This window comes from Nematolebias whitei, chromosome 17 (genome assembly GCF_014905685.2).
Source record: "Nematolebias whitei isolate Nwh7 chromosome 17, NemWhi1, whole genome shotgun sequence".
Taxonomy (NCBI): Eukaryota; Metazoa; Chordata; class Actinopteri; order Cyprinodontiformes; family Rivulidae; genus Nematolebias; species Nematolebias whitei.
In genome coordinates, this window is record NC_056514.1 from 32,405,511 (window position 1) to 32,422,005 (window position 16,495).

Sequence of the window (16,495 nt, forward strand, 5' to 3'; positions counted from 1 at the left end):
TATATATATATATATATATATATATATATATATATATATATATATATTATCAGTGTTTCACCTACTATTATCCAAGGTGGGTGCCCTGCCTACTGAATTGCCACCCCCCTCTTGACAACTGCCGGCATTGACGTAGCGCTAAGCTAGCTGTGCACAATACATACGCACTAGCTAATAATCTACAGAGGTAGCGCTCCGTCTCCTTCACGCTGAGCTGACCGCCCCCCCCCAATGTAAAACTGTCAGCTCAAACAGTGCGCAACACAAGCTTTTGGTGCAAACTTTAAAACTATTCAAATCCTTTTCTTAAAATGTTGAAAGGATTTTCACCTGCATCGCCTGCTCGACCCACTTATTAGTCAAAATTCAGAAATATCCACCTAAAGCAGAGGGAAGAGCTAACTTGATTTATCTCCTGTTGGCGAGCTTCTAACCATTTTTTAAACTTAACTAGATTGGCATTTTGCCTAAACTTTAACAGAATACAAATTTGTATTTTAGAGCCCCACTTTTTATTCTTGTCACTTACAGAGAAGATAAACGATAAGATTTATAGTGGCCTATCCTTAGTGCTCCGTTTTGCCTTAGCGTAAAGAAGTCTTTTTTTATTTTTGCTTTACATTCACTAACCTTTACAAACATGTCTAAATGGTCTTTATATGCTGGACTTCTAGCCTGAAGGGTAATGGACTAAATATGAAGCTCTTCTAGCATAATTTTTCATTCACGTCAATAGAAACTTATGCAAGGGACAAAATCAAGACTCTACCTCCTGTTGCTTTGAAGCTTCATTGAACTCGTTCACACATCCATAAAAATATTTTGGGAGTAAGAGAAAAAAAAAAATCACAATCTTATTTTTTATAGTTCTACATTATTAGATAAAAAAGTGTAGCATCACAGTTGTATCGTCTTTTTATTTCTTTATTGGCACAAAAATAACATTTAACTGCAACTAATGTAAACAAGGTGTTTTTCAGACTTATTTTTTTCTGAAGCTGTTCACAGAATAAGTTATCTTGTTACTATAATTAGTTCTAATCAAAGTTAAGCTTTTTTTAATGCTCTAACCCCGTCTTGTTTTTTAGTAATGGATGTCACGGACATAATAACGGGCAAAATGGACGACGAGGACAAGCAACACTTCATCCCATTTCAGTCGTAAGTGCATTGTGTCAGAGCACAAAACAAAATAAAAATTTCTGCACTTTTTTTTTTTTAAAGGTTAATATCTTTGACACCACATTTATGGGGATTGTAAAACAGTAGTTCTTGCCTATTCCCCCATGACTCAATTAAGGCAACCTCATTACCTGCCACCATTTTTTCGTGAGTCAGAACAACCTTTTTCCTTAATGCGATTTCCTGCATAATTGAAAATGCTTCACAGTCAAGTAGTTGAGCTGGCAGATAGCCTCACCTAAAGGTTTTATCTGCGCACATAAGTAATGGAAATTAGAGCCATTCATTGTGAGGAGAACAGTTTCTACAAGGGGTTATTTATGACCAAATGTGATCATTAGTCACTAAAAAACTCAGTAAGTTTAAAAAAAACGTTGGTTTCATAATTCAATATTGCATGTGTTAAAGCCTACCAAAGCAACAAGTGAAAGAGCCATTAGGAGAATTTCACGGGTTCCAGTCATCCAAACAGAAATGTATAACTTTTAGAAATTTACTTTATAGATGAAAATCCTGTAGACACAGTTGTTTTCCTAAACAATCTTTAACTAACAATCTAAGGCTGAGACGTCAAAATTAAGTAACACACAAAAAACATTTAATGCTGTGATAAAAAGATCAAGCATGAAAACATTTTAGTCAATATTCTCAGATTTAAGGATTTAACTTCTTTCGTTTAATGTAATTCCTGTCAGCAAACCAGTACAACGCAGATGTTCCCTCTAGGACGTTCTAAATAATCTTGGTTAAATTTTGTATTTTACATTTCAATTAACACTTTAAATAAATTAACCCAACATTGCATTTCAATAGAGCAATACATTCTGCTACTTTGTCTGTTTTATTTTTGCACCTATCAGTATAAAACTGATACAGACACTTGAGGGAACATCTGCGTTGTATTTGTAAATTGTTTTGCTTTATAAATATTATTTTGTTCTTGTTTTTTTCCCGACTTTAATTATTTTGGGGATCAAGGCTGGAGGCAATAAAGACAGTTTGATGTATTGATTATATGGAGGCATCCATCAGCTTAAAATTCAAGTTCCTCACGTTGCAAGCACACTTCAGCTCAAGCCATCAGAGGTTACGTTGATTGAATGATGATTGACTTCATAGTTAAGCTAAGACATCGCTGGTGCAACTTTTAATAGTGTTTTGCACGAGACTATCTTCTGCAGAAAGAGTGAGAAGAAAAATACCACAAACCACGTACAGACGTTTTGGTTCATCGCACAACTGTAGCTGCATTTAGTTTATGACTCTTTGTTTTTAGAATCGTTCTATTTTTGGCCTTCTACTGATGAAATTAGCTGTCAGCTGGTGTAGATATTCATGGTTTATAGTCCATCTGCGCTGGTTGCATACCTTTACTTTAAGGAACTGAAGTACCGTTGACTGCAAACTTCATTTAAACATATTCCAGGGTTAAACGGTTGTTAATTTTCTGTGGAGACCAATGACAAAAGGAGCAGCCAGAAAAAAAAAAAAAAAAATTACCAATTTATTTTCTGAATTGTATTTTTTAAGGATCTTATGATTTACGTGTATCTTCTCTGTGTATCATGCATTTTTTTTGTAACAGCTGCCACTCTGCATTGCTCTCCAGATAACATCGGCTCTTCTCTTATCTTCAGCATGTTAGTTGTTTATAAAAATTGTTTACTTACTCGACATGAAGCCTTAGGAAGTATAAACCACTCAGCATTGTGAAATTAACTTCCAGGCATTCTTTTAAGTCTTAAGTTTTGCTGTTTCTGAATATTACATCACAATGAGAAAACACTTCAAGACCAACAGAGAGTCGAGCTTTTCACCCGTTGAGTGGCTCTTTGGATTCTAACCAGGCCTCATTTCCTAAATGATGATTTTTCTGCCTCTTTTGTTGCCCATCCTACTCACTTTTAACTGCTAACAAGTGGCTTTTGTCTTTGTCATAGTATTTGCATCACTCCTTGGTGTCTCTTTCTCCCACATTTCCCCTTTTTTTTATCTCACTCCCTTCCTCACAACCATCAATGTGTGTCCCTTCCCTCTCTACCTCCATTTCTGCCATCTTTTTTGTCCCTGTGGTGTTTGCCTGTTTTGTGCGTACTGCAGGCTAGCGTTGGATGACGCCATTCACCATAAGCAGCTGAACATCTCCCGTTTTTCACCCAGGGTGACGGGGGAGAACGACTTCCTCCAGACAGTCATCGCTAAAGTTATCACCGCCAAAGAAGTCAATCACAAAGGCCAAGGTACAGAATCACACGGGGCATAAGACCCATGAAGAAACTCATCACTCTGCTGCACTCAGCTTAATTAGGTTGCTAACACTGTATGATTACGCATATAAAGCCGGAGAAGTCCCTCGATTATCGCGGGGGTTACGTTCCAGACACCCCTGCGATAAGTGAAAAACCGAGAACTAGGAATGCTATATTTATTTTAGTATGTATATATTTTAAGGCTTTATAAACCCTTCCCACGTACTTGCAATGTTCTAAACACTTAAACCTTTGTCATTTTTAACAACATACGTATATGTACTGTACAGTTGCTACTGCAAAATTTTATATGGGTACTCACCATCCTTGGTCCGGTTCTGATTGGCTCTCTGCAGCCGTTGAGCACCAAGACACTTTTAGAGAGAGCCGGACCTTCTGAGAACCAGCACAAAACCACATAATGGTCCCGATACAGTCCAGAGGGATCCAGATGAAAAAAGGTCGGGTGAGCTCAGAGAAGACACTGGACATCCAAACAACGCCTCCCCGCTCGAGAGGCCTCATAGGCCGGCAAGCAGACCTCAGATTGACCGATGAGGCTGGAAGTAGTCCTGGTCCATATCCCTGTAGGTTCCCTACGACTCTGCATCCACTGAGCACCCAAGTCACTATGAATAAGGGCTGAATTTTTTAGTCGGGTTCGGATTGGATCAAAACTTTTCCTCTGTTTTGGCAGAAAACTTCGTCCAGAAGTACTGTTGGCTTCTGGGTAGTGTAGTTCTTTTTTTGACTGGTGATGCAGTGTAGGCTTATTGAAAGAAAACTACAAAAGGGCAGCGCCTGTCCAAAGTAGGTATGTGCGATATGGCATAAAATTCATATCACGATATGTATTGTGATGGGTGGCGATAACGATATACAGTGAACCCTCGCTATAACACGGTTCACCTTTCACGGTCTCGCTGCTTCACGGATTTGTATCGTACATTGTGTTTTGCATTCTGATTGGCTAAACAGTCTCTCCAGTACAGTTGTTATTTGTAAAAAACGTTTATACAGTACTTTTATTTGTTAAACAAATGCTTGGGCCTGTAAAAAGGTTTTGTTCTTTGGTTTGAATGCATTATGGAGTATTTAATTGTATAATAATTGTAAAAAAGGTAAAGGTTACTACTTCACGGATTTCGCCTATCACGGGTTCTTTTTGGAACGTAACCCCAGTGAAAAACGAGGGTTTACTGTATATCACAATATAACTTTGGTATAAAACTTGCAATCGGAATGAAAAAAAAAACATAGGGTGTCATTTTGCCATCATTTAATTTGAAAACTGCTATACCGCAAAATAATCTCAATCAAGAAAATTCCACTTCTAGGTCCAGAGACATTTTAAATAACAAAACAAATGAAGTGTTAGGCTTCTTTCTTGTAGTGCAAAACAGTGCAAAATATATCAAATGTAGTTTTAGCCATATGTTTTAAACAAAAGAATATGTTAACTCTTAACAGTTTCCAGTTTTCTCACTTAAGAAATGAACGAGCAGTATGTTACATATAAAAAGTGCACACCGAAAACACTTAACAAAATTAATATTCAAAATCTCGTTATTTGTTAGAGTCTAAAGATAGTTGGCCATGAACACCAGCTTGTTCACAGTCTCTGGCTTTAACAGAGGCCGGTGGCATGAAACGATGTTTCCACCAATGCTAAGTGCCCTTTCTCAAGGAGCACTCGTGGCTGGAATGCAAAGGTATTTCTTGGCCAGCCTTAAAATTTTTGGAAAATTAGCCTGGTGCAGTCTCCACCTGTCCAGTGGGTCAGTGTCTGACAGACAAAGGTTTGGCTTCAAAATCAAAGCAGGGGTTCCTCCAGTGGGCGTCTCCTTCTGCTTTAAGGAGAGCTGACACAAAATGGCGACCAGTTTCCTCTGTGGCTTTGACCAAAGAGGGTCTCGCTGTAAATCATACAACACAGCATTCTTCTACAGATCAGAGAGCAGGTTTAACCTTTTTTATTTAGCACAAATGCACTCTGTAAAGCTGACCAACGCTGACTTTAACTTTCGACAAAAAACCCCCACAACTTTTGACGGGACACGTGTTTTGCTCATGCATCTGAATATGGCAACACTGTGGCAAGCCGGATGTATTTAGCGTGTAGCTTCGCTACTTAGCTCTCGAAGAAAACAGACTTTAACACAATTTACGCAGTTTTCAACTAAAACAAACATAACAGTTAAATCTGACAAATGATTTTACATTGGACACGGTACTGCGGTTAGCCGGTATAAGACAGATCTGTATCATAGGCTAAATGTCTATCGTTTCTACCGTGTACCGTATATCTCGCGCATTCCTAGTCCAAAATACTTTTTTGTTAACTTTTTATCCCATACTGTCCCAATCACGTGAGTAATATTAATGTAGACAATCATTGATAACCTGGGAAAGAGCGAGTCCACGAAAGTCGAACGTGAATTATCGAGGGACTACTGTATATAATGAGATCCCCTCTGAATCCTAAGAATTACATGAGTTAATGTTTACGAAGAATCTTGTCAATTGTCACCAACTTGACTCTTAATTAGCATCAGGCTAAACAGGGTAATCCTAAAACCACAACATTGAAGTAAAGAATATTCTTTTAGTAGACACTTCAGACCAACTAAAAGTGTGTTCTGTTTCACTGCATCTTGATTTATTTCTTCCTCTTCAATGTTTAGCTTGAAGCTGTGGCAGCCAGCAACACTGTGCAGGTGTGAGTAATACAAAAAACAAGTGTTCAGCTCCGGTCCTGCCTCGTGCCTCTGCTTTCTCCGTTTGTTTCCTCATCTGTACCTGACTGTTCAACACTGAGTCACACAGGCACAACAGAGGCTGAAAATAGCTGTCACAAAGTTGTATCTGAGTGACGGGACGCTGAGCTGCCTTTGTTTAGCTGGTGTGAATTACCAAAGGAGAATGGTTTTAAACATAGCAAGCATCTGCTGCCAAGCTGAAACCTGTGTGTGAAAAAAAGACCAAAAAACCTTAACGTTATTTACAGATTGCTGACAAGCTTTTAAAAGTCAAAGGGTAAATATATATCTTTTGAATCTTCACACCCCGTGAGAAGGTGCTGCATCGTTGGATTAACTGTCTTTGTGTGTAATGTAGACAAACATGAAAAGGAAGAGAGGAAGGTTTGATTTGAACTAATTGTAGAGGATTTTATAATCCTTACACCATTGTCTGCCGTTTCTTCACTTTGTACCTCTTTGAGTCCAGACTTTGTTTTAAATGTTCAGCTAATAAAAGAAGAAACAAACAAACAAAATAAATACACAGGACATTGTTTCTGTCAAGTACTGCACAACTTACACTTTTATTGGGTCATAAAATTATCATAAGGTCCAAAATATTTGATTATAACTTGTTGTAAAACAACAAAAGTTGAGCAAAATGTTTTTACTTTAAGGTAAAACACAGAATAATTACCGTATTTTCCAGACTATAAGTCGCTCTGGAGTGTAGGTCGCATCAGTCAAAAAAACGCCTCATGAAGAGGAAAAAACTATATATAAATCGCTTTGGAGTATATCACATTTATTTAGTATTTCACAAAGTGCAAGAACAGATATTTAATCTGAAATAACAATAACACAGAACATACCTGGGATCCTGAACAGGCGTAATTAAGGGAAGGGAAGGCTGAGATTGTCATCCCATACAATGGCAAAATTAGTTCTCTGCATTTATTAATCAGCTGTATTTCAAAAGTGTTCACTGCCTCGGTTCTCCAGGAGCGTGCAGAGGGAGGAAATCACATTTCTTAAAAAATGTAACAAGATAAGCACCTAAAACAATTATTTGTTTGTTCGACATTATAGCAAAGGTGTGTCACAGTTGAACTTTTACTTAAAAAACAACTTTAATGGTCAAATTAGCTGCATTTCGCCAGGGCGGTGCAGCAAAATGAAGCTGATTTGACTGTTGCTCCAGGCGAGCTGGATGAAGGTGGCCGGTTATGTCAAGCCGATTGTGTCATTAACAACTGGCGAAGATTCTCAGTCATCCAGGACATGGTAATTTAAAAAAAGTTCAAGACAAAAATAATAAAGTAAAAAGTATAATAAATAAAGGTCCAGTTGTTTTTGTCTTGAACTTTTTTGAATTTGCCATTATAAGCACTTTTACCTATTACATGATACAACGGCATGCCCTACTACTCTGCTGGCAACTAATGGTTGAAAAATGGTTGTGTTCTTTTTTTTTCCCAGTCAAAATGAATGAAAACGGTCATATCTCTGCCAAATAAATGGTTTATAAATATGGGGAAAAAATCCATAAATATGTCTCTTCGGCCTATAAGTCGCAGGGCATGTAAAAGTATTCAAAAAATGTGACAAAACAAAAACATGACAAGTGAACGTGACTCAGAATGACACCCAGTAAAGTAATTTAGTGAATCTAGCAGAACTGTGTTGACTTTAAAACTGTAAGAAATCCAATGCAGAGTAACTGAAACATTGTTATAAACTGACATAAGCTTCAGCAAATTAAAACTATTTTCAATGATGTGGCCTTACTCTTCATTGAAATAAAAAAAAGGTTAAAACATTTGGAGAACATTCGTTCATTAAAAACAATAATACCATTTGGGGCCTTTTGAACCTCTGGGCTGTGGCTAATGTCTGATAAGCCCTTTGGAAAGTCCAGCCTTGGCAGTCATTAAGGTTAATTAAGGTAATAATTATGCTAGGCCTAGAAGCAGTTGACGTTACCCTAAGCCCAAATACCGGTACCTGTAATGTTGTAGATGCATTTTTAATCATCATCTTATAAACTGGAATATTTTGTCATTTATGTTTGTTGTTTTCTAACTTGTAAGATAAATACTGCTTCCTTTAGTTCTTCAATGCAGTAGTTACAATATAAAAAAGAAGACCGACTCAAAATCTTGCATTTTTCATTAAGTTTGCTCCATTTTTTTGCAGAACTCTTACAAGTAAAGTTCAACATTGTATTAAACTTGAAAAGAACATTGCACGTGAATTTTACTGTATTTTAAAAGCTCTAGTTTCAATTTCATTACAATCGGAAAGAGCAATAAAATTGTCCACATTCCTATTATAAAAATGATATTTGTTCTTTGCGCTTACATTTTTAATTACAGCTCATGCCAAAAATAGTTGCCCAGCGTTTCCATGACTACAATATCTCAGAAATTTCCCTGTAGGTCTTCGGTAAATGCAAACTGACTGAATAATTTTTCTTTGGCGGTTATAGGAGCGGTTTTGGCTGTCTCCTGGGAGGAGGGGGCGCCTCGTTACGGTCTCCGCGATATTTTCACGCCCAATAAAGATGCATAAATGTCAGGTCTGCTCCGACCCACGTTGGGGCGGAACAGAGGAAGTACCAGGAGCAACCGTTTCAGTCATGCTCGCATCGCAAACGGCCTCCAGCTCGGCTGCTAGGGAAGATATCCATCAGAACTAAACGGCATCTGGTCGACAAAAGCCTTTACTTGGTTATATGCACACCAAAATTTTAACAAAGCTACACATGCTTCTGTCCTAAATTGTAATATATTCCTAATCAAACCCCTTCTGGTAGATTCTATTTAGTGCCTCGCCCCAGAGCCATTCCATGGCACTCTGACAATCGCCAGTGGAAATCACAAGAAGAACTCAGTTTTTACAGTTTTCCTGGAGCACTTCTTCTTTGGTGCTGTCCTCTCATTATGTTATCTCTGTTCTCCCCCTCGCCCATCTTGATCGCATCACCAAGGCCTGTGGGTGACTCTGAAGCTGCTTCCCGGAGACATCCATCAGATAAGGAAGGACTTTCCTCACTTAGTGGATCGATCAACAGCCGTGGCTCGAAAAATGGGCTTCCCTGAGATCATTATGCCAGGTTGAGTATTTTAATAAAGCCTCCATTTAGCTTCATTAGTCTGAAAGCTTTCTTTAAAAAAAAATGTTGTTCAGTTTTTCCAATTTCAAAGGTTTAAGAAGCTACAGTGAGGAAAATGAGTATTTGAACACCCTGTGACTTTGCAAGTTCTCCCACTTAGAATTCATGGAGGGGCCTGAAGTTTTCGTCTTAGGTGCATGTCCACTGTGAGAGACATAATCTAAAAAAAATCCAGAAATCACAATGTATGATTTTTTAAAATAATTTATTTGTTTGTTACTGCTGTAAATAAGTATTTGAACACCTGCCAATCAGCAACAATTCTGGCCCTCAAAGACCAGTTAGTCCGCCTCTAAAAAAATCTACCTCCACTTATTATTCTAAATTAGAAGCACCTGTTTGAGGTGGTTAGCTGCATAAAGACACCTGTCCACCCCACACAATCAGTAAGACTCAACTACTAACATGACTAAGACCAAAGAGCTGTCCAAAGACACCAGAGACAAAATTGTAGACCTACACAAGGCTGGAAAGGGCTACGGGGCAATTGCCAAGCAGCTTGGTGAAAAAAGATCAACTGTTGGAGCAATTATTAGAAAATGGAAGACGCTAAACATGACTGTCAATCTCCCTCGGACTGGGGCTCCATGCAAGATCTCACCTCGTGACGTATCATTGATCCTAAGAAAGGTGAGGAATCAGCCCAGAACTACACGGGAGGAGCTGGTCAATGACCTGAAGAGAGCTGGCACCACTGTTTCCAAGGTTACTGTGGGTAATACACTAAGACGTCATAGTTTAAAATCATGCATGGCACAGAAGGTTCCCCTGCTTAAATCAGCACACGTCCAGGCCCGTCTTAAGTTTGCCCTTGACCCTTTGGATACCATACAATTTTATTTATAGAGCACTTAAAACAGCTACAAGGCCAACCAAAGTGCTGTACAGACAGAACAACAGACAACACACAAAGCAATATACAAAATGAAGTAAATCAAAAATATAGACATAAAAACGATGCAGATAATAAATATGACGACAAACCAGTGTGGAGCGTACAGGTTCAAAACACAGATCATCTGGTGTTGAAAGCTACTGAATAGTAGTGAGTTTTTAAACGGGGTTTGAAAACCGAGAGGGATGGGGGCCTGTCTGACGAGCAGAGGTAACTCGTTCCAAAGTCTTGGTCCTGCTACAGAGAAGGCCCTGTCCCCTCTGCGCTTAAGACGAGTTCCTGGAACTGTGAACGTGCAATTGATGATCCAGAGGAGTCATGGCAGAAAGTTTTGTGGTCATATGAGACCAAAATCAAACTAAGATGAAATTTTCAAACCCCTCCATGATTTCTAAGTGGCAGAACTTGCAAAGTCGCAGGGTGTTCAAATACTTATTTTCCTCTCTGTACATAAGGCTATAATTACGGTTTTGATAGGATAAATTATGTATTAGGCAGAGTCTATTGTGAATATTTGCTTTCTAATGACCACATACTCTAGAGCCAAAGAGTAGAAAGTATTTTTATATAAATATGTTTTTTTTTTTTTATCTTAAGGTGATGTCCGAAACGACATCTACGTGACTCTGATTCAGGGGGATTTCGACAAGGGGAACAAGACGACGCCCAAAAACGTTGAGGTGACCATGTCCGTTTATGATGAAGACGGCAAGAAGCTTGAGGTACGTCTGAGGGATGCTAACCTCACAGCGGGGTAGATTTGTCTGGTCTCAGCTCTTTCTCAGCATTCAGGACACAAGTGCTGTAACCAAGCGGTCTCTCCATCAGCCTTTGATTTATCCGTCTCTCTTTAATCTCACACAGCTCTGCGCTCTGCCTAACTGACCAGGACTCCCATAAAGTTGTGTTATACACCGGGTCATACTGTAAGCCTCAGCAACCTGTCAGCAATAATAAAATGGAGTATTGGTGCTTTGTGTTTGATTGAGTAGCTTCAAATTTAACCTTACCTGTATGAGAGTTCCCCTTTGTCATCGTAAGAGTTAGTTACAGAGTCAATCCTGTGGACGGACACCGTGGCTACTGTGAGAATCAGTCCCATTAAATAAGCATTTTTCTTCTTGTTAATTGCTTAAGCTAATGAAGTTAGCTGTCTTGTTGTTAGCAAACACACTAAATCATTAGCAGTTCTCAGTGCAGCAACCATATAATTATATTTTGGGAGGTGGCGAGTAAATATTGATATAATTTGAGCTCCAAAGCACATGTTGTTTTTGTTGATAGGAAATTCTGTCATCTAAAATTGCAGCTCCATAACATTTTTTTTCGACGCCTCCCAAAATAAAACTACACCATAACTATGCTAGCAAGTAAATAATCAATGTCGTGGCTGTCAATTTGCAAATTAAAGAATTAAAGAGCATGGAGAAAAAAACAGAAGTCTTTGTATAGGTTAGACTAATGGTTTGCCAAGCGAGAGCTGCGTTTTAGAGCGTTTAAAACATATAAAACCGCTCTTTCTCAAAGTCAATAACCGATGAAAATGAGGTCGATAATTTTAATTCATCATGCGATTAATTGATTTATTGTTTATCTCAACAGGCCTAGATGTTACCTCGAGAGGTTGCAACAGCAGCAAGGCAGGTTCTGCACGATACATGTTGTTGCGCAGCGTCTTCTTTTTTATAGCTAAAATAATCCCAAACAACGGACGTGCTGCTGCTCTTCGGCACCAAACTTTCAGAAGTATCAGCTTCTGTTGAGCCTGACGCCATTGTGCAACCGCTTAAGACTCAGTGTTGCCTTCTCCCGCTCCCTGCTCTGCTTTGCTCCACTCCGCTCACTCGCAAATCACGTAACCAGATCACATGACCAGTCAAATTGCAGCCTTTGCGATTAGAAAACCTTGTTCAACCCTAGTTCAGAAGAGAAAACAACAAACTGAACAAATGGTGGAAAGCAGGAGTAGAGATTTGTTAACTAATGTAGCGTTTGTTTATAACAAGTTTTTATAAGCCCGACAAACAATATAAATTGTCAGTTTATCTATTAGACTAACTTTGACAACAATTTTCCATTTTCTCCATCCTCCCAGCTCTACGCCTGAAGTCATAGTGCAGGGAGACACTCACTGTTGATAACTATTTGAGAGAACATAAAGTTAGAAATGACCAGACTATTTGTTTAACACAACATTTGGGAGGCTTTAATGTTATGTATTTGTGTTGGTACTTACAGTCCTCTTACACAGACTGTAAGTATTCTCTTACACATTATTCATCCTAAAGTATGATGTCTATCTGGAGTAGATGATGCTGGTGTGAAGTTGGTCTGTCTTTATAGAAGCAGCAAGTTTAAAGTTGTTGACGCTTTTGTGATCTTGTTTGCACATAATTAAAGCGCCTAATATAGTGGTGTAAGCACTTGTGTAATTGGAATCAGAGTAGATTTAGAAGTAATTTGAGATGACAGATTTCTGGTTGTAATGAGTCTTCCTGCAAACAGGGAATCTGTAGAGAGCTCTGTTACCCTTGGCTGCGTCAATTATACTCATTAGTCTTAAATTGAGAAGCTTTGTCAATGAATGAGCTCAGCAAGCTATGCAATGTAAAGATTGCTGGTGATTAAATATAAGAAAAGGACTTCGGATGTAGCGCAAATTAGTAACGAGTTTCGTTTGATACAGTAGGTTATCTGACTACGAAGTCGATATTTAGTTTTTGCGATACTCAATAAATAGGCTTATAGGTGTTTAGTCAGATGTTGTAGAACTTTTATTCAGTTCATCTGCAATTTTTTTTATTGATCCTACAAGCATATCAGAGAAGTTGGTCTGTAAATAAGAGTTCATGTCTTCTTTGCTGCTTTATTACAGGGGATGTCATAATTTCATGGAATTAGAACAGCGTGTCCTTTAAGACGATGTAAGAAGTCTGCTCAGCGATTGACCATCTGCACTGAGTGACGGATTTTATTTTTAATCCCCGTGTTGGTATGATCATTTAAATAAGGTTCGAGGTTCTTTATTGTTATTTGCATCACACGTGGTACATGAGGTGGAACAAAATTGTACCCGAGGTCCCAGTTACACCCAAAAATGGCAAAAATATAAAGTATAAAAAGAAATGGTATACAAGGATCTAAGATATATGCTAAACACTAATAATGTAAAATAATACAGTATATTAAACAGCAGCCTGAACATGAGTCTGTAGTGGGCATGAATACATAAAATACTTACAGTAACTACATGAATACATAAAATACTTACAGTAACTACATGAATACATAAAATACATACACACAAAGAGCTATTACCAGGGTGATAGGAGTGTCTCTTTAAATGAACATCAGAACAGAAATCTAAGGGGGTGCGCAGGAGACGGATCGACAGGCTGGGAACTCATCCTCGGTAATGAGTGTGTTGCTCCAGTCTGTCACGGTGAGAAAAGAGTTGACAAGTGGCAAAGCTCTCGTTTTACTGTTCCGCCCATGTTCCAACTCTCAACTACGGTCATGAGGTTTGGATCATGACCGAAAGAACGAGATCCTGGATACAAATGGCTGAAGTGAGCTTTCTTCATATGGTGACCAGGTTTAGCCTTGGAGATCGGGTGACGAGCTCCATCACTCGTGTTGCGCTTGCAGTAGAAAGGAGTCAGTTGAAGTGGTTCAGGCATTTGGAGGTTTTCTGGGCATGTCCCACTGGGAAGAGGAACTGACCCAAAACTGGAGGGATTGTTTGGTCTGGGGATGCCTCGGGAGCAGACTTTGTCACAGAGGAGAGGGCTGACCTGTTGCCTCTGCCACGCCACTAAGGATAAGCAGTAGAAAATGGAGATCATAACAGAAATCCCCAACAAAGTCAGCAAGTGCTGATTTAAGTCAAATATTTATTTTTGCTTTGCTCAGCATCAATGGTATGTCTTTGAGTACATTTGTATTCAAGGCTGACAGAACACATCGGGCGTAATGATCAGAGTCGGTGACAGCTGAGCAAGGCTTGCTGCCGTAGTGACAGTGTCACCTTCTCACATCTTTTCATAGAAGTGCTCTCTCTGATCTCTTAAGCCTTCCACAAGTCTTTGCTAATAGTTTGGCTTTTTTTCCTACTTTGATGGTATTTGCCCTAAAGGTACTTTCCGGTTGTGAGAAAAGTTACTTCATCGGTCTGTCTGCGCAGATTTTATCCCACACTCTTACTAATTTCTAGTAATTGTTCATGAATTTTCTCCAGGTTTGTGATTGTTTTTAAAGGAAACTTTTAATTTCTCGTATGGACACAGTTTGCGATGGTCTTAATTTCTTATTGCAGCTTCCTCTGTGGTTGTGTCTTAGTCTGTTTATTGTTTTGCCCTCGCCTCTGGACTCTCGTCCGCTCCCTCGTTCAAAAAGAGATTTGTGGTTAACGGCATCTTGACATATTATCACACGTCCAGAAACCCCTTCTCAGTCACAATTAGATCTCGGCAGCCGCTTCGCTTGCATCCAAAGCTGTCAGAAACTCTGGCCACTTAGTGAAGGGGTAGATTTGAAAGATGTAGCACCTGCCCCCCTCCCTGTTTCTGCTCCACACGGCTGGGGGGAGACGGGGTCTGTTATTCCTCATAATTGCTGGTTGTCAGAAACCATTAGTGTAGGAGTTCTTCAGCAGTGGTACACTAGCAGGCCAGGGAGTCAGCTGGGAGGAAAGAGGTAGGCTGGCAGAGCACAGATGGATTGAAAACAAGGCATGTGTGCCACCCGCTGTCACTCCACCCTTTGAGCCAGCTCTCCTTGTGGGGCTTCTTTTTTTTTTTTTTTAAACCATCCACACTGACCTGTTGAGATCGGGGTACCCAGTTGAGAGACAAAATTATATGTTTGGATCCATCAGCACCAGCTGGCCTGCTTTTCTCGTGCCCACCCTCTCTTTGCGTTTTGCTGCACGAGAGCCCCTGCAGCTCTTTTTTAAATAATTTATTTCTAATTTATTTTTTTTCCCACAGCGCTGGCGTGAGATTGACAGGTGCTCATGCATAAAGTACATCCAGACTTTTTAAATGCCATTCTGCTAGATTAGTACTTTCTGCTTGAGGGAGCAAATATTTTAAGTCAATTTTCCACGTCCGATGAGTGTGCTCATATTTTGACCGAGTGATAATAAATCAGCTAGCAGAGCCTGACCAGATGGCCAGTTACGGATGGCTGAGTGCTGATTTAGCTGTTTGTTTGTTTTTTTACTTTGTTTTGCAATCTAACTTTTTCTTTACACTTTGTGGTATTTTAGCCACTCGTATAAAAACATTCGGCTTTTTCAACAGATCTGCGCTATGACTTTTGGAGCTTTTAAAATCTTCAGCCTGCTTGTTCTAATTTAGTCTGCTTATGCTAGTTTGAGTTTTTAGCTGATGTTCTGCAGCTTTTAACTTTTAGCTAGCTACTTTTAATTTTTAGCTAGTCTTTTGCTACTTTTTGCTTTTGACTATCATTTTGATATCCTGATGCATGCTCAATAATCCAGGTAGAAAAATCTAAAAAAAAGTTAAATCTGGTCCTCTGGACATTCAAAAAAAAAAAAAAAAACCATCAGAACATTTGCTTTGTTTTTTTTTTTGAATGTCCAGAGGACCAGATGTAACTTTTTTAGATATCATTTTGATAGATTTAGCTTTAGCTAGTGTTATGCAGTATGTAGCGTTTAGTCATCCTTTCGTAATTTTTATCTTTCTAGACTTTTACCATCTTTAATTTTTTGCTAGCCTTTCATTACTTGTAGCTTTTTTCTACAGTTTTGTTATTTTAGCTAATGTTTCTCCATATTTAGATAACATTTAGCTGCTTTTGGCTTTGTGCTAGCATCTTGATTCTCTTAACTGAGTTTTTGTTACACCAAAAGTTCATGCTCAATAATCCAGGTACAAATCCAGCAGTGTTCAGTCAGGTCATCTGGACAGTTTCTTTTTTTTTTATTTTTTTCTGAGACGTCTCAGGGATGAAGGAAAAAAAAAACGGTCCAGATGACCTGACGGAACATTGTTAGCCTTTTGTCACTTAGCTAAAGTTTTGCTACTTTTTAATTGGTGTCTTCCGCAGAGCTTTTAGCTAGGAGTTTGCTTTATTTAGCCTTAATTAACATTTTGATTCTTTTTGTTTTTTGTTGCTGTTCAGCTTTTTTGTTTTATATATTTTTTTAGCTATGATCTGCTTCTTTTAGCTAATGTTTTGCTTTTTACTCGAGCTAGTGTTCTGTTTATTTTAGCTAGTGTTTTGA

At 38.8% G+C, this 16,495-nt stretch overlaps 1 protein-coding gene across 1 annotated transcript in view; it reads left to right on the forward strand.

Moving 5' to 3' along the window:
- dock1 (dedicator of cytokinesis 1) overlaps window positions 1-16,495 on the forward strand; it is a gene marked incomplete in the record, with an annotated part of 276,885 nt that overhangs the window by 47,310 nt on the left and 213,080 nt on the right. Inside the window, 4 exon segments of the mRNA XM_037691498.1 lie at window positions 1,089-1,161; window positions 3,343-3,422; window positions 9,162-9,287; window positions 10,840-10,964. Of these exon segments, the coding sequence (XP_037547426.1) occupies window positions 1,089-1,161; window positions 3,343-3,422; window positions 9,162-9,287; window positions 10,840-10,964 (404 nt within the window).